General features: G+C 52.3%; 1 protein-coding gene across 1 annotated transcript in view; it reads right to left on the bottom strand.

The window, feature by feature from the left end:
- Positions 1-12,524: 12,524 nt before the first annotated feature.
- XXYLT1 (xyloside xylosyltransferase 1) overlaps positions 12,525-17,701 on the bottom strand; it is a 32,147-nt gene continuing 26,970 nt past the window's right edge. Inside the window, exon 4 of the mRNA XM_015871864.2 lies at positions 12,525-13,679. Within this exon, the coding sequence (XP_015727350.1) occupies positions 13,283-13,679 (397 nt within the window). The 3' untranslated portion in view covers positions 12,525-13,282. The remainder of the gene's footprint in view (positions 13,680-17,701) is intronic.

Genomic DNA, 17,701 nt, shown 5'->3' with positions numbered 1-17,701 from the left:
CCCACTTTGTGAGCATTCTAAATTCCTTATGCTGGATACGTCTTTGGGAAGCACAATGGCAGCAGCACCTCTGCAGCGACACAGGGAAATTCAAGTCCCAGTTCCCCTGCCCCTTCCCGGTGTTTTTCCATGGCCTGGTTACCCTTTGGACACCTCCCAAGTTCCTTCCTGCGGTGGTCTCTGAAATTCATTTAAACCAGGAAATTACCCTGCCTGTTTTTCTCCACCGACTCCATGTGTCCAGGCTGACAAATGACAGCAGGACGGGATGCCAGCCACCACTTAACTCTTCACCACCAGGGTGAGACCCTTCTCCATGACACCCGACCTCCAGGTCCTCATGAGAACCACAGGGACACAGCAGCATGAACTCAATAGACTAAAGTACCAAGGAGCTGGGCTGCAGCCAGGCCAGGTTGAGCCCAAACGGCCACACAGAGATGGCTGCTAGAACAAGAGTTGGGAAAGATGATTATTCCAGGCTGGGAAACAAAGATGGCCCGATTTCTTTTGAAATGGAGAGCAGCTCTTCAGACAGCAGCAAGCATGAGCCTGCACAGCCTGCAGTGGGGAGGAAGATGAGAGCTTGCCTGGCCCCCATCCAAGCAGCACAAGGGAGACGTGCCGAGGCAGCAGGAGCTCTAAGCCCTACAGCACCAGGTTGGGTTTGCTGGGCACAGCCAGAGGCTGCACAGCTGTCCTGGGCTGCAGCATTCCTTGCTTTGTACCATGAGTCAGTGCCAGGCAGGGTGGCACTATCACGGCCACGTCCTGCAGCAGGGCCCCACACCTCCAGCAGAACCGGGGAGATGGGAGTGATTCACAGCTGTTGGCAGGAGCTGGGCAGGGGGACAAGAAGAGCTGCTGGTTATTTCACAGCCTACATAGCACTGGCCCTGTAAATCAGGTGAGGGAGACACAGCAGACTCAATGCTGCAGGATTAAGTGCTTTTTATTTTGCTGGTGTTATGCCAACACCATTGAGCAGCCTTGTTTCATCTCCCTCTCACTTCCAGGGGCCTTAAATAAAATCTTCTCCTCTGTGCTGTTTGTGATGTGGATAAACAAAGCACCAGCACCTGGCCAGTGGATTGGGGAAGGAACACCACGAGCTGCATGGGGACAGGACAGCTGAGTGCCACCAGCAGAGCTCTGGTACCCAAGACCATGGTGGCCTCCAACAGCCCACTGCTGTCTGCTGCAGGTGGCCCACATACAAACCACATCAGCAAAGGGAAGGATGGCTTTAGCTAGAAACAAGTCTGCCCCGTTATATAGCCTGCAACATTTAAAGTGTTATCTGTACAGAAAATGTTCCATTTCCAGGGAAATGGATCACTTATGTGACAGCTGTAAAACCCCATTAATGAAAGGATAAGAGCTCTGTAGCTGCTACAAAATCCACTTGCTTTTTTTTTTCCTCCCCTCATCTTCAGTGTAGCTTACAATTCAATTTACGCTCCAGAACATTTGTTCAGCGTGGCAAAGTCGAGTAATGGGAAAACAATCCCAGCTCCAAGCAGGTAAGAAACATGTGGGGCAGGAAGGCTGATGGCAGCACCCAGCAGCTCCCATCAGGGCTGCATTTCAGATGCTCAGACACAAGTGCATTTTGTGTTGACTGTTGCACAGACTTGCAGTGCAGAGTCTCCATTTATTTGATTTGTACCGCCTGAAGGAAAAGGCTTTTGCTGTCTTCATGCACTCTAAGCATTTGGCTTCAAAATAAAAGCTCCGGGGACCTGTCATCACATGTGTTCTTTCCCATAAAAGAAGGGCAAGTTGCAGCCTTTTCAAGCTGAATTGCAGAAAAGTGCTTGAGCTCTGTGCTGCTGCTCTGTGTTGCTCAGAGACGACCTTGCAAAGGTTGCTTTTTAAAGCAGCTAACTCCTCTTCCTACAGCTTTACATTAGAGCTGCCACATCCTGACTTTCTTGCTTTACCTGGAGGACTTTGATGGCCTTTGGAGGAGTCAGAAAAGGAGCAACATGGCTCAGGCTCTTCCACCCTGAAGAAATGCTCTCGGGACTTGATCCAACACAGCCAACCGAGTGACCTCTTCCACTATGGACACCACAAGTGCTCACGTGCACAGTACACGTGTAACAGCCCAGTGCACCTCTGTACGATGGAAACAGGTCCTGCCTGCTGAGCTCTGGGCAATACCCTGAGCATCCAGTGAGCTTGGGCAGGGCTTCCTCTTCCCCAGCTGTGCAGAGGGCTGTGGCAGGTATGCGATGTGTGTAACACAATGTGGTCAGCCCTGCTCCTCTGGCCTCAGGACTGTATGCACAACCCAGGGCTGCAGGGAAAGAACAGCAGCTCCCCAGTTCCTCCCAGCACAGGTACTGGTTTCTATCTCAGGCACCTCAGTTCTGTGCAGTGCTCTTCCTGCAGTGTTAATCCCAGGCACCTGTCCTGGAGCAGTGGGTGGGATGCTGCAGCCTGTGGGGACCACAGCACTGCTACTGCAGCAACCTCTGCAGCACCTGCCTGCAGCAGAACAGCCTCAGCCAGCCAGACAGCTCCATCCTCACTATTAGAGGGGACAAAAACGTATCCCAGCCATTTACTGAACAACATAACAGAAAGATTCGAAAGCCATTTCCAGTTCCGCATCACTGCCAAGTGCAGTTTTGCTCCAAAAGCTTCAGCTTGCTCCAACAGCACTGCTCATGCTGTACCAGATCTCTCACCCTCTCCTCTCACTCCCCACCTCCCCTCCCTCCTCCTCCTGTTTTTCCCATTTCTGCTTGGAGGAGCAGCAGAGATGAAGCACAGCCTTCCCTGGCTCTTCCTGCAGGCTCTGAATTGCCCAAACCAGTCAATTTGGTTCAGCCCCTGCACCTCTTTTGCGCACTGCTGACAGTCTGCAGAAATCACGACATCTTTTACTCTTCCCCTGGAACAGTGAGAGCAATGGGACACAAGTGCTGGGTGCACACTTAAAGAAACCATCGAGAGAAGCTTTGCAGCTGGAGGATGCAGAAAGTCTGACCTGACCCATGCTCTGTCCAGTGGCTGATGCTGCCCATAGCAATCGCCTACCAGCTCTCTGCCAGCTTCTTCCACTACCTCTAAGGAAAACACAAGCCTTGAAGGCACCCACAGGTTCCGCAGGGAACTCTGGTATTCAGGACACACACAGAGGTGGCCTGCAGCAATCACAGCTCAGCCAGCAGCGGGGCCATGGGGGCTGCTGACCCAGGAGCCCTTGCTTTCTCCAGCAGCTCCCTGCCCTACTTCTCTTTCATAAATGCGCAATTGTGACACGGCATTATATAATTCATCATGTTACATCGACATCAGGGCCGTGCTTTTACAGTTTATTCCATGGAGCACTGGAGCTGACACAGAGGGGACAAACTGTACTGCAGGAGGCTTCCTCATTCAGGGCCTGATTCCCAGAGCCCCTACACCACAGCCCTATCAGACAAAGCAAGAGTACCCAGATGCCACTAATTCTTCCCCACTGCCAAACACATCACACTCAGCCACCCAGATTGATCTGTGAACCAGCTGCCATTCCCGGGTTTGTTTTTTGGAAAGACTGCAGCCCTGCCTGAAAAGTTGGGCTGCTGCCTTGTAGTCCATTTTCCTCCAGGTTTTTAATGGCACCTGACGTTCTGAGGGAAAACACTGCATGCAAACAGATGCTTGCACCAAATTTGAAGCACGGGGAAGAATTAAAGACGCATTAAAGATGCTATTTGGTTGTTATGAGCTGCTACAAGGGATCGGTTCCTGGTATTGCATAATTTAGTTCTTCAACCAATAACTAAACTCCTAGAAAAATCTTTCCTGGTAAAACAAGCAGATGACAGAACTAACAGTGCTGCATACAGCAAAGAGGATGCATGGCTTATGTCAAAGACCTGAGTCACCCAGGAGGTGGCCACAGCCCCAAGAGCACCTTAAAGCACTATGAGGGCAGGTCAGGCTGAGAGCACAATGATGCAGAGGATGAGAGGTCTGGTACAGGGAAGTAGCAACTAGAGACATGACAAAGGGTCACCACTCATAGAAACCTCTTAATACTCAAAACTAGGCTGTCCTGTGGCATGATGGCAAGAGCACCACTAAGTCACGGTCCTGTTCCAGAGAACAATGAGCAGCACAGGCTGGAAAGGAGTTCTGGAGGGCTTTGGTCCAACCTCCTGCTCTCTGCAGGGCTATCACAAACACTGGAACAAGTCACCTGAGTTATGGAGATGCTTAAGCATGTGGACCCCACAGACACCTCTTTGATGACCTGTTCCAACATTGCACCAGCCCCTGGCACAGAAAGATGATGGAGGGGGGATATCTGAAAGGAAAGCTGCCTTGCTGATACAAAGAGCCTTCAACAGCAAAGGGAAGATGTTGCTGATACAGTCAGAGAGCACAGACACACAAGGTGGGGTTACAAGCCCTTCAACAAAATGCCTTGCAGATTTTCCTAAAGTGGAACAGGTCGAAGATCGAGCATCTTAACAGCAACTGGGGGACCTATTGCCACTGCAGGTCTTTAGCATCCTCCTCAAAAAGGAAGGTGGAATTATAAGCTATACATACTTAAGAACTGGCATGACCCAGCTTCAGAGTCTGCAATGGAAGCCTCAGATCTCTCTTCCTTACTTTAGGAAGGCATAAAGTTCCTATCCCCACTCCCAGCACTGCCACCCTGCCCAGAGCCCCTCTCTTGCTCCTCAAATGCCCCAGAGGTTCCCAGCCCCCTTAGCCCAAATTACTGATGCCTCTCCCAATGAGCCAGCTTCAAAACACTGGTGGAGACAGGCATTACAGTAGCACCCCACCCTGCCACATACCTGGGCACAGCCAGGAGCAGGTCACAGCCACCAAGCACTGGGTGATGCAACATATAGAAAACCCCTCATTTCCTCATAGGCAAAGCAGCACTTGCGTCTGCTGGTATCACCTAAATAACCTGACCAGCACCAGCTGGGTGAATCACAGAACAAAGCCATGGACACCCAATAAAAAAGCCAGCAGGGCAATACACAGGTGAGCTGTGTTAGGGTTGGTTGTTAGGGTAGCTGTCAGTTATACTTGCTTTTTAGCAGCTGTCTGGGGCAGAAAAGCTCTTGTGCTCACCAGATTTGTCTTCTATCACCTTGGCATTAGATGCTTTGGTGCTGTTCATACCTACAAACCTTCGTGACCACAGCTTTCTATGGCATGGGGCTGTGGCAGGGAAGCAGCACCACGTGCTCTGGGATGTGCCCTACCCCTGGGTGCCTTCCTATTTCCTTCTTCACACTGAGTCAGCCCCTGCACAAGCCCAGTGAGACAGCAGCAAATGCAGTATAGGAGTTTTTGCTTAGTCCTGCTGGAAGCACCTCAGGACATGATGGTGACAAGGGGCGAGCCAGACCTGTCTGATGATGGGCAGCCCTGGCTTCACCATTCCCTGCATGTGGCCTGGGATGTGCTGGTGGAGGTGGAAGGGCTGGCACAGGTGACTGGGGTATGAAGCAGCCTATGAATCTGCTGGGGTGAGCATGGCCACAGAGTTCGCTGTTCCCCAACCTCCCGAAATAGCTGCCAGCTCAGCTCTCAGGTGACCCACACGCTGCCCTGTGGCCCAGACACACAGTGACCTCCTTCAAAGAGCGTGCAATTAATAAGCAAGTTTACTATTTGACCATCTGCGGAGAAGGAATTAAATGCTACATGCATCTTGCCTCAGACTGCTTTGATGGCAGCTGCTCAGGTGCACCAGCAGTGGTGCTGTTGGAGCCATGGCAAGGAGATGTCCCTGCCTGCACCCTGCCCTGTGGGCTGTGCAAGGAGGGTGATTTTGCCAATACAAACTAACCAAGCTGTCATCACTTGCACTCAGATAAAAGGTCGGCACCTCCTTTAGGGTGCACGTGAGTTTAGTGATGACCAGGTTGTAACGCTGCTCGGGGTGGTGACTCCTACATTGTTTGTGTGCTCCTCCTGCTGCTGGAAGCTGAACGTGTTTCCTGGAGGTGTCCCAGTGGGACGGGGAGGGGCACTGACCCCAAATTGGGCTCCATAAGGAGCTGAGCATCGTGTTGTTCTTGTGCTGTGGCGGGCTGGTAGTGTGGGGCTGTGGTTGTGTCCATCTGAGCATGAGATTCACGCTATAAGGCAGCTGCCCAAATAGAGCGGGGTAAAGGGTTTGAGTTCATGACACCGGGGAGCACATTGTGCTGAGGGAAGGAGCGGTGAGCACAAGAAAAAGCCTCTGCCAGCCCATCCAGGGGATGACGAATCACGTATAAAGGAGAGGTACTCAATAATTTCTGTTCAGCGTTTGGAGGGCAAAAGCCAAACAATACAGTGCGCTATAAAATATAATAGCTACAAAACGCTTCCCACCCTACGAGAGCTTCAGGAAGGTGTTAAACAATAGCTGCAGAGCTTGGATTTTCAAATCAGCAGCTCTGACACATGGCAGAGTGTAAAGGAGTGGGTGAGGAGCCCATTAATGGGCGTCCCCAGGTGCTGGGATGACGACCTGCCATCACCGCCTGCAAGTAAACAGGATGTCCTGCGTCAGTGCAGCCCCTCTGGCACCCAGCCGCACCGAGGGATGGGACAGCAGCTGCCAGCACTGGTGGAAGCAGTCCTGAAGTGAGGAAATGTAATCAGAGTCAATTAGTGCAGCTTTATGGAAAAGAGATCTTGGCTCTTGTGTTATTAATACACCCGTGTCAGTCAAACTTGCGATGGCGCTGATGGAAGAAGTGTGCGGATGGTGCTTGGCAGTGCGAGCTGGGAGGGAGCGCTGGAGCTGACAGAGCTGATCCTCACTCCTTGTAGTCACAGACCACAGAGTCACCAAGGTTGGTAAAGTCCTCTAGGATCATCCAGTCCAACCGTCCACTACCACCAATACTGCCCACATCCCTCAGTGCTACATCTCTGTAGTCAAACACCTCCAGGGACGGTGTCCCCACCACCTCTCTGGGCAGCCTGTGCCACTGCCCCACCATTCTGCTTGAAAAAGCAGCTTTTCTTAACATCCAACCTGAAATTCCACACCACTGCAGCTCCGCAGTGAGTGCTGCAGTTACCCGGGCCCTGGCAGAGCAGCTCTGGTTGCTGGGGAAAAAAAAAATCACAAGGAGCAATAAAGAATACCTGGCTGATGAATATCCTGTCATCTTTGACATGCATGCCAGAAATAGAAGGGTGGTTAAGAGGGTGACTGTCAGGAGCATGATTAGAGACCCACCAAGGGAAATGAATGTGAGCTCCCAAGTAGCTGAACTCACATTTAAAGGTGATTACAGGTGGGTGATGAACACAGCCTGGTGGTGGACACTGTGTTCTCTGACATGTGTGTGTGTCTGCAGGCTCTACATGCTGGTGCTGCAGTAGCTCCCTGTACCGCCCCAGGTACAGGCTGGGCTGTCTGCTGGCAGACCCCACGCTGCCGCCACCACTAAATGTGATGACGTGCCATGACAGCTCACACACTGCCTCCCAGGCAGCCCCACAGAGGCAGCCGGCAGCATGGACGAGCCCAGCATGAGGACACCAGGACACAGGGATGGCCTTGCTGCCACCCACCTGCGGCACAGAGCATTCCGCTGCTCTCCCTGCCCTGCACTTGGAGAGCACCCACGGTGCTTCCCAGCACCAGATCATGCGTGGGCCCTTCCTGGCGGCAGGCTCAGCCCTGCAGTGCTAATTAGCCTGGCTAGCTGCTGATTGCCAGGAAGCGCTGCTGCCGAGCTCACATCCACTGAGCTCCATGAGTGGGGCCAGCATGGACTGTGGGGCTGAGCTTGAGTGTGAGAAGCCTGGGCACGGCAAAGGGAAAGGCGCACACGAGAGGTGATTCATGCCTCCTTCTGGCTGGTGCAAAAGCTGCCAGCAGCTGTTATCTTTCATGCTATCATTTTTTCCCTCTGGAGCTGTAGATTCAGAGATGGTGAGCATAAATCCATGCTGCAGGCACAGCTGATGCTCTCCTCATGCAGCATGTGCTGTGCAGAGTGGGGCCCAGCTGTGACATGGCCTGGAAAACAGGAGCAAGAGTTTGGGACCTACAGCAGAAGATGCCCAACCCCAAAACACCCAGTTACGGGGGGTTAAAGATGATTATCTAATCTGCCTAATCAAGAAGGTGCTCCAGGCCGGTATGGCCTCACCTCAGATCTGCCCAGGTGGGTGCAGCCCCAGCATTGGCCAGCAATGGGCTCTGCACCACTCCTGTGCTTGGGTGACTTAATTTTGCTCTTTGATTTCTATCCAAAGACTCCTGATGCAAGGACAAGAGAAGTGCTGAAATTGCTCTTGGCCATCAGCACAGTCAGCACCACGTCCTCGTTTCGCTCTCTAGTTCTCAAGATTGAACAGTGGAGGTGCTGGCAGGTAATTTCATCTCCCTTCATTCTAAAGCAGGGGGGAAATAGCAGAGGCCTCTGGGATTAGCTGCCCTTTGTGTGAGAAGCACTCATCGCTGCTCACACGGCTCTGCAATCTTGTTGTCCATCATCAAACATTTGTTGACTGAAGATCTCTGGCCTATCCAAATTTCATCCCTGCTGAGCACAGGTCACGCAATGAACCTCTGCTCACACCAGTTATGTTTTGCTGTGAGATGGCTGCTGTGTGCAAGGGCCTATCCTGAAGATACGGCTTTGTTTGAGCAGGAGAAACCCAACAGAGAAAGCACTGGAGGGTAACGCTGAGCAGTGCAGGAGGGGACCTGGTGCTCTGCGTAGGACATGGGATGGGAACAACAAAGCTTGCCATGAGAGCCTGTGTGAAGCTTTCCTACCATGTTGTCCTAACTGCACTGAGCTGCACTCCAGAGCACTTCCAACAGTTGTTACAGCAGTTTGAGAGGAGAAGGAACCTCTGCCTGGTTTCTTTCCCAGGCAGCAACGAGACTGCATTAAGAATGCTCCAGCATATAAAAACAGACCGCAGGCGAATGGTTTGAGCTTCAACAATGCTTGCAGCTGATAATGTTAATGCTAAGCTTGTGGGACACCGCTCCAAATACACTCGAGCAAAACGAGGAGGAATATTTGCTTCCAGCTAATTGCCGAGCCTGTACGTTGTGCAAGGAAACAAAGAGCGTTCTAAATAAATTACCATTTGATCTTGAAGGTTGTGCAACAAAACTTCTCAGTTGCCTTCTCTCATCATCAAAAGAATTCGGGATGACAGGGGAGATTTCATGTTTTCGGCTCTGGAAACACAGAGGCGTGCCCCGGCAAGCTGTCTGTCTGCGTGCCCTGCCATCTGCAGCGCTCTGCTGGCCGTTCCCAGCACAGAGAGGTGTTTCCTGGTGTGCAATGTGGGGCTGCGGGGTGGGCAGTGAGCTGGGATGTGGGAACACAGCCTCACCCCAACCTGGGACAGCCAAAGCAGGCAGGTGGGATGGTGTTGTGCTCAGAGCGGCTCTGGAGCGGACATCCACCGCTGCACACACAGCCGTGGTGATTAATCACTTCTGTGCTACCAACCTTGGAATTTACTCGTTTATAGTTTGCAGCCTCGTTTATCATTTCAGCAGAACTGCTGCCCCATGTGTTGCCGCTGCTGCTGTGCCGCGCAGTCCAGGCTGTGCTCACACCCAATGCCACCCCGCACTCAGCTCCTCTTGGCTCCTCATCGTGGCCCTGATGCTTTTCCTCTTTATGAGACCTGGTTAAAAATAATGCCGTTTGATCTTCCGTCTGTTCTCTGAAGGCAAAATTAGACAGAAGCAAATGAGTTGGGACCGTAACTAAAAGGGCCTCAGTGCTGCAGCACAGCGGGATGCCTGACTGTAGGGCTTCTGCAGGCAACACGAGGTGATTGCTCCTCAAATCTGGAGCTTGGGGGAAGAAGCGTGACTGTCACTGTTTGAGCTTGGGCCATGTGTATGAGGAGCTGTGCCCAAGTCCCCTTGCACTGCCCAGCACCCACTAACAGCTGCAGAGCAGAAGAGCTGGACAGACATTTCCTTGGTGGGAGCAGGACAGAGCCCTCCTTGCTTCCATCCCTGTGCTGAGCCCTGGGCACCTCCGGTCAGGCTCACACCCACTCTTGCATCTCCACAAGGCTGTATTTTACAGGCAACTATGAAGGGTGCAGAGGGTATCAATTATGGTTTTCAAACAACTGATCCGCGAGAAGCCAAGTTATTTCAAGAAGGATAAATGCAGCCGAGACCATCACGTATAATTCACATCTACCCACAGCATTCCTGCCCTGCTGACTGTAGAGCCCGGTGGCGGCTCCAGCTCCCGTCCTGCCCCAGATTTGATCCAGGGGACAGCAGGGTTCACATTCCAGCTCCTCTGCTTCCCCACATGGGCTGCAGGGACCCTCAGGCAGCAGGGGCTGCAGGATGGCACACAGCATCACTCCGTGCCTGGAGGAGTGACTTCCAGGTGATGCTGCAGGCACGTACCCACCTGGTGCTGCTCCTGCCCAGATTTAGCTGACACACGTATTCATTAACACTCTGGCACTTGGTTCCGTGACAAGAGTATGACAGCTTTGGCACTCCCTCCTCACCCTGGTGCTATTTAAATGTTCCCCCTATTATTACTCGATAATGCATCCTACTCCATATAGCTCTGGAGGGAAGAGGAAGATCAAACACTCTGCATTTTTTTTAATCACCTTTGTTCTTTGCTGGAAAACCTTCAGCGCAGTGATGAGTGGCAAAAGAAACGTAGCAGCATCTGATGGAAAATGTTTGAGGATTACAAGTTTGTGTCTCAAGATAACCCATATCAATGCGCAGTGGGTTCTGGCAGCTCTGAACTCCGCTTTGTCTCAGTTTTCCTTTCATTTTTATATTGCTGCCCAACAGGCAAAGTGCCTCAATTACCTTTGAAATTTAAGGCACAATGAAGTTAATTCCCGTGCAATATCTCCACGATGCAATTTGCTCAAAGTGCTTCCCCTATTAACAGCTGCTTGGCAAACAAATAAGTTTCAGAGCAAGTGAATTTCACAAAGCCAACCCTGACAGCATCAAAAAGAATAACAGGACCAGGCAGCAATTTGTCAGCAGTTAGGAATTAAGCCACGGAGGCTCGTGATAGTAAGAGATGGAGCTGCTATATATCCTGGCTGATATATCCCTGAGCCAGGTGCCTGTCTGAGGGGAAAGAAAGCATTAAGGGAAACCTCACAGAGCAGAGCAGAGACCTGGCAAAAAACAGCATGCAAAAGAAAGATGCCAGGTGCCAGCCTTACTGCCCCTAACACCTCTTTCCTCCCTCCTCCTGCTCCCTCTTGGGGCAGAGTTCAGGTTACCCACCACTCTCCTGAAGGTGGAGAGGTGGGTAAGAGCCCGTCTCGCTGTGCCGCAGAGGGCACTGCGGGCATTGCTGAGGAGGGAGAAATAATAGGTTGGCTTTTTTTTTTTGTTATGCAGAATCAGAAACTGCATCTTAAGGCTGAAGCCTGTTGTTATGTTTTGTGTTATTCTTGGCATGCTGACCCAAGTGCGCTCGGTACGAATAGCAAAGAGCTGAAAAGCAAATATTGTATCCTCTGGGAGCAGCGAGCAGGGGAGGGCTGTTATATTGCTTAATGGATCACCCCCAGCGCCTGTTTGGGTTAGGCTTACAGTAATTGCTCCCTAGGTGAGTTTATACCAACAGTTGATCATTTCAGATGGGAAAGAAGTACAAATGAGTAAGAGAACAAACACTGACAGCGTTACGAAACACACAAGGGGCGAGCAACAATCCCATGCAGCTCGAGCATGGCTCTGAAAGCAAAGCCGGCCGGACAACAGGGGATACTGTTTGCTCTATGCGCAATTCCTCATGCATGCTGAACAACACCAAGAACAGAGAGATGAAATGGAGTGCTCTCAGCACCGCCCCGGTTCCAACCCGACAGCACGGCCTTGTCCCAGTGTGTGGGGCAGTGTGATGGGCTGGAGCTCTGCCCTGTGCTCCGACCCTCTCCATGGGGCACTGCATGGAAGAAGGGCCGCAGAGCTCTGCAGGATGCAACAGGAACATGGTGGCATTTCCACACCAGGGCACAGGGTTAGAGCTGCAGCCCAGCTCGGCCTGCTGCCCTCATCTCATCAATCAGAGGGACAGCCTCTCCCTTATTAAACAGAAGTACAGGTGGAGGAAGCCAGTTACACCCTGAGCACACTGGATGTGCCATTAGTAGGTTCAGCTGTAACTATGTGCTTGTCCCCCTCTTGCACACGCGTGTCACACACACACACACACACAGCAGCTCAGTGACCATCCCTTGGGCACACAGACCCAGGATTGGCGGGTTAAAGCCTGGAAAGAGCTTTCTCACACACACAGCTGTATCAGTGCCACCCCTACTGGCTACTGCCACTCACACACACACGCTGGGATAAGCACAGAGCCCGAGCAGGGTACAATTTATTGCACCACTCACTCAGAACAGACTGGTGATTAAGCACAGTGATAAGCTACACAGGGCACCGTTTTCATCTGCCCAACAGATATATATCAGCTACTTATTAATCATGATAAAAAGAACACAAAACCTCCCATGGCACAGGACTTCAGTTGTGCCACAGAAAAACACCAAAGTGTGTTTTATGTTTTGCAGCTTTATTACAGTACAAAAGGTTAAAGTCAAAGCTAGAAAAATGAACCAATTTGTACACGCTCACCGAATGCTTTTAAGACAAGATATGGCAGTAAAGCTTTTATTGCTAAGAAGGACAAGTGGAAGGCTTTAGAGTTCATCTAGCATTCAGTTTTTGTTCACAAGTAACACAAATTTAAAGCAGCTTTTCAGTCATTAAAGCCTTCTTGCCTTTCTGGAATGCTGAAAAGAAAGATGACCTGAGGACAGTGTCTGCTCTCAAGTCAGAGCAGACTGATGCTCTGCATGAGTTACAGAAATGGGTCACCACAATTGCCTAAACAAAACCCAACTGCCTGGCTCTGAAATCTGGCTAACAACGTTGTGCTGCACAGCACCCATGGAGCCAGCACTCCCTGCAAGGTGCCAAAGCAAGGTCACCCAAAGGCCTGCCAGCTGTCCCTGCCATCGGAGGCTGCAGCACAGAGGAGCACTGTGCTCTTATCCCAGGCTGAGCAATGGAGCCGAGCCCAGGCATCTTGCATGTCCTGTGCCAGCTACAGGACCGAGCCTTCTTCTGGACGGGTGGGACCACATGTAGTGGGAAACCGAATGCTTTAGGGATTGCCAGGGATCAGGGGTGTCCCTGGAACGGAACAGACTGGGCTGGCCAGGCTTCAGGAGGGACCGCTGGTGTGGGCACCACAGCCTGTGCAGCCGGATACCTGCAGTCACAGCTGCTCCTGGAGGACGGGGTGCCCTAATCCTCAGGAATAGGGGTGTTGCAGTTCCCGTGGTAAATTTTGACCTCACCCTCACACCGAAAGTACTGATCAAACACATCGCTGTATCCATGCTCCTTCCACCACGTGCAAAGCTGACGGTTCCATGTGCAGTCGAGCACGTGAAAGAGTTCTGGATGCTCCATCCCCACCATGGTGAAGAAATCCTGGTCCCCAAGGTGACCCTTGAAGTGGTACTTCTCCGTGAGCTTCTGCACCATGCTGGGCTCCAGCAGCTGGTTGTAGAGCTTGGAGCGCCTCATGGCTTCCAGGTTGAGGAGCAGCACGCCGCTGTTAAAGCCAGGCAGCCCATCAGGAGGAGGTTCCCCCACCCTGGTTTGGGGGTTCTCACGGCGGTACTGCCAGAATGTGTGCCTGGGGACAGAGGGGAACAAGAGTGGGGTCAGTGAGCACAGCTGAAGAGCAGCCACCACTGAAAGACTGGGCAGGCTGGAAATGAGCCCCCCTCCCACACCCCGCCTGGTGCCTCGTGGCTGCTGCTCTCTGCCTCCCTGCATGGGATACCATCCAGACCTCAAATCGTTCTTCCTGCTCTCTCCTAAAGCCTCTTTTGTGTGCATCAGCATCCTATGCCGAGTGAACTGGACACGGGATTGTGTGGCTGCTCACATGGCTGTGCATGGAGAAGAAATCACATCCTACGTTCTTAGGTCAAATGACCACACGTGCCTCACTGCTGCTCAGCACCAGGTCCCACGGCTCCTCCTGGGCCACGGCCCTCTGGGATGCACACTGCAAATCAAGGGAGGTGATCCCTGGTCCTGGCATTCCGCTGCAATACAAGGTGTTTGAGTGAGCTGCACAAAGTAGGTCAGCTCTGTCTGCAGGACAGTCTCAGGCACTGGTGTGCAAGCTGCAAATCTTATCAGCACTTCTTGTTTCTCTCCAGAGCACTGGTAAAAATACTGAACAGAAGTGGGCTGAGTACAACAAAAAGAAGTCAGTGGTGTCAGGAGAGCTGCCCTCACCTCACCTACTGCATCTGCAGCCACTGCTCTCCTTGCAGCCCTGCTGTCCAACAAGCTGGCAATGCTCTGGCTGGTGGAGTGAGACCGCAGCCCCACAACCTGCCTGAGGACATCCATGTGCTTCACAAATGTCACAGCAGAGCTGGCCTCTATGTGTCTCTCACTGGTGAGACCAGCAGATGGGAAACATCAGGGGCAGAGTTAAACCTGACACTGAGCCAAGGGTTTTTGGTGTCTCTTAAGTATGCATACAGCATGCATTTTCCACATTGTCTGGTCTCATATATTGAGGTTCAGCCTCCTGGAGACAATCGTCCTTATCTCTGTCACCCATCAGCAGTGGCTGAGCAGGCTGGGGCCGCTGCTGCACGTGAGGGAGGGGAAGGCCTCGCCTTGCCCCAGCACTCACTGTCTCGCCACAGCGTCACCCACAGCCCCTCTACGTGAGCCCCGTGTGCAGTGCAGGAACCGCTCCCCAGCTGTTCACACGGCAAGGAGCCATTAAAGCATCCCTCCAGCTCCAGCAGGAACCACAGAACGGGAGCTCCCCGTGGAACGAGCTCAGCCCTTTCTTGTTTCTGCCAAAAATGGTCTTGGAGGCCCAGGTTAACAATGTTCCCATGGAGACCTTCAAAGCAGCATCCCCCGAGCGTGGCCAGCAGCCTGGTCCTTCCCAGCAGCACGCTTTGAAGGCAGCCTGGTGCAGCCCCACCAGCGGTCCAGCCTGACCACCGCCCTTCCTGCGGGGACATTGTTTGTGCCACACACAATGCAGGGCTTTGAGAGCGGTGATATCGCGGGCTCTGCTCAAACAAAGGCTCTGCTCAGGACAAACATGGAGCAAACCCAGCTGCAGTGGCGTGGGGATGGTCAGCTCAGCTCAGCCCATGTGCCAGCACTGCCATGTCGAGCTGCAGCTGGGGGTGAGCTGCTCCCACCTGGCAGCACTGTGCTTCGGGGGGGGCAGGAAGGTCAGGGAGCCTGGGAAGGCTCAGATGCAGCAGCTCTGGCAGACATGATCCCCGCTAGCTGATTTCCAGCTGCCATGGAGAACAGAGTGCTGCGAGTTTAGGAACACACAGAATTAACTCAAGAGGGTGATTCAATTGGGAAAAAATTAGACTACCTCAGTAAGCAGCACAAATATGTCTTTGGCTCCTTCCACAGCCCCGGGGCAGTGAGCACACCCCACCACAAACAAGCTGTTCCCACTTGCAGGAATTGAATCCATCCCATGTTGTTATCCAAGCAGATTCTGCTGGGGTTGAATCCACCCCACAAATCACCCCCATTCAGAAGGAAGGTCTGCTGCCCCTGAGCAGCATCCTCTGCTAACAGCCAGAGAGCTCTTCTCTCACTCCAGCCCTAACACCTTGGGCAAAGCTACATCACATCTTTGCACCTTGCTGTGAAGCTGTCAAGGAGAAACACTGCTGAGGATACAAAGAATACATCAAGCATGTCTGATACCTCGCTGAATTTCTCAGGCATTGACCACAGCCTCCTTGCACCTACACAGAAAAGAAGAATTTGATGGTATGTGGTTGGATTTAGCACCCAAAGGTTTAATACGCTTCCAGGCTCGGAAGCTGAACTAATTCAGCTGTAAGAAGATGCAAAGAAATTAGCCTCTGGAACAGCTTAAGAGTCCTGGTGGGTTCTCCTGCACTGGAAAAAATGTAAATCAAAACTTTTCTCATACTGAGCTGTGTTCAGCTCAAACGCTCAGGGAATCCCAGGGCTGTGCAGAGCAGACAGCAAAACTCCTCTGGCCTTCCCTGGGTGCCCAGGTCTGGAGCCCTGATCAGGTGTCACCACGAGGGGCTGGGAGGCAGCAGTGAGCAGCTGAGTGATCCCGATGGAAAAAGTGGTTCTATTAATGACGTCAGCCATGAACACAGCTTTAGTTTTCTGAGAAATAAAGGCGGGAGAACCAGAACTGTAACATGCCATTCCTTCCTTACCATCTTCCATTCAGATGCTTTAGATTCAGAACTCTGAAACTTCTTATTTCATTCAGGGTGTTTATGCCATTCCCTTTCATCTGATTCAGGATGGAATGGGCTTTTGGAAGTGCCAGTTTCCCCCTGGAAGGAAGGCTCAGCTTTGAACAGCTGCCTCCAGGCCTCCTGGGCAAGAAGGGGAGCAGAGCACTCGCTGTGGGCTCACTGCTTCATTGGGAGAGAGCAGGCAGCACCCAGGTCTGATGGGGAGAGAAGGGATAAAAGGGCTTTGCCAGTGCAGAGCAGCTACATCCTGCAAAGATGACTTGTGGCATTAGAGGGAATCTCAATGTGCAAAAGCAAGACCCAGCCTTGTGCCCATGAGCTGCTCAGATCCAGGCTGGAGTGGTGTGCACAGGACTGAGTGCAGCTGCGCAGTCCCAGGCTCTGAGCAGAGTCTGGCTCAAGCTCAACTCTGCATATCCTGCTCTCTGTCCTTACCCCCAGTAGTTCCCTGAAAGTAACTGTCAGTCCCAAAACACTATCAAAGTGACTTGCAGAGTGTGGTGCACAGCCTGAGAGGGAGGCGCCTTTCCAGCTCCAGAGCATTGGAACGAATCATTTGCTGTGCATTTTTAATTCCAAAAACACACGCTGTCCAAGCTATTGCCAGGCTGCCTGCAAAGGGACAAAATTACATCCCCTGCAAGTTGCTGGCTGCAAGAGGAGAACGCTGTGACCTCCAGCACCACCCCACTGCAAACTGCAGCTTCCCAGCCGAGAGCAGGAGAGCAGATCTGTATCAAATGACTCAAGTTTTGAGCAAGGCCATTCCCCAGTGGATTACCCCGTGATGGCTAATCCAGGTAACAACGCGGGGAGAGGAGACAGACAAACAAGCAGCAATTGTTCCAGTGCTTCCTCCCAGCCCCAGCCAGGCTGACACAAAAGCTGTGCTCTGGCTCACAGCACGCAGGCGGCACAGCACGGTGGGATGGGGAGCAATGGGGGCCCTGGGGAAGAGGGGCTGCAGGATGCGAGGAGCACAGCACGGCGCCGTAGGACACTGCCTGCAGCACCGTGCTGTCCTTCCTTGTGCTGGGGCCAAGGAAGGGAAAGGTGTCCTGGCAGGGCTGCTGTCAGCATTCCTTCAGCCTGAATTCACTTAGCTTTTGTTCTTCCAACGGTGGCTTTCCCGTTGTTCTGTTGTCTCCTCCATGAACCAGGGCCTGTGCTGTGCAAAGAGCCCCTATGAGAAAGGGGCTGTGGGCTCTTCTGGCTGCTACAACCTGTCCCCTGCTGGTGTTGGGGACCACCTGTGATCTTCTTTGGGCTGTATTCTGCATAAAGTTCCCTGTGGGAAATGAGTCCGCAGGTGTTTTTAAATGGGGAAAGCACACATGGAAACATCTTGGTGCTCCTGGAAAAAACGTGTTAGCAGGTGCTCGGCAACAATAGGACAAGC

This window comes from Coturnix japonica, chromosome 9 (genome assembly GCF_001577835.2).
Source record: "Coturnix japonica isolate 7356 chromosome 9, Coturnix japonica 2.1, whole genome shotgun sequence".
Taxonomy (NCBI): Eukaryota; Metazoa; Chordata; class Aves; order Galliformes; family Phasianidae; genus Coturnix; species Coturnix japonica.
This window is presented reverse-complemented; position numbering and strand designations above follow the sequence as displayed.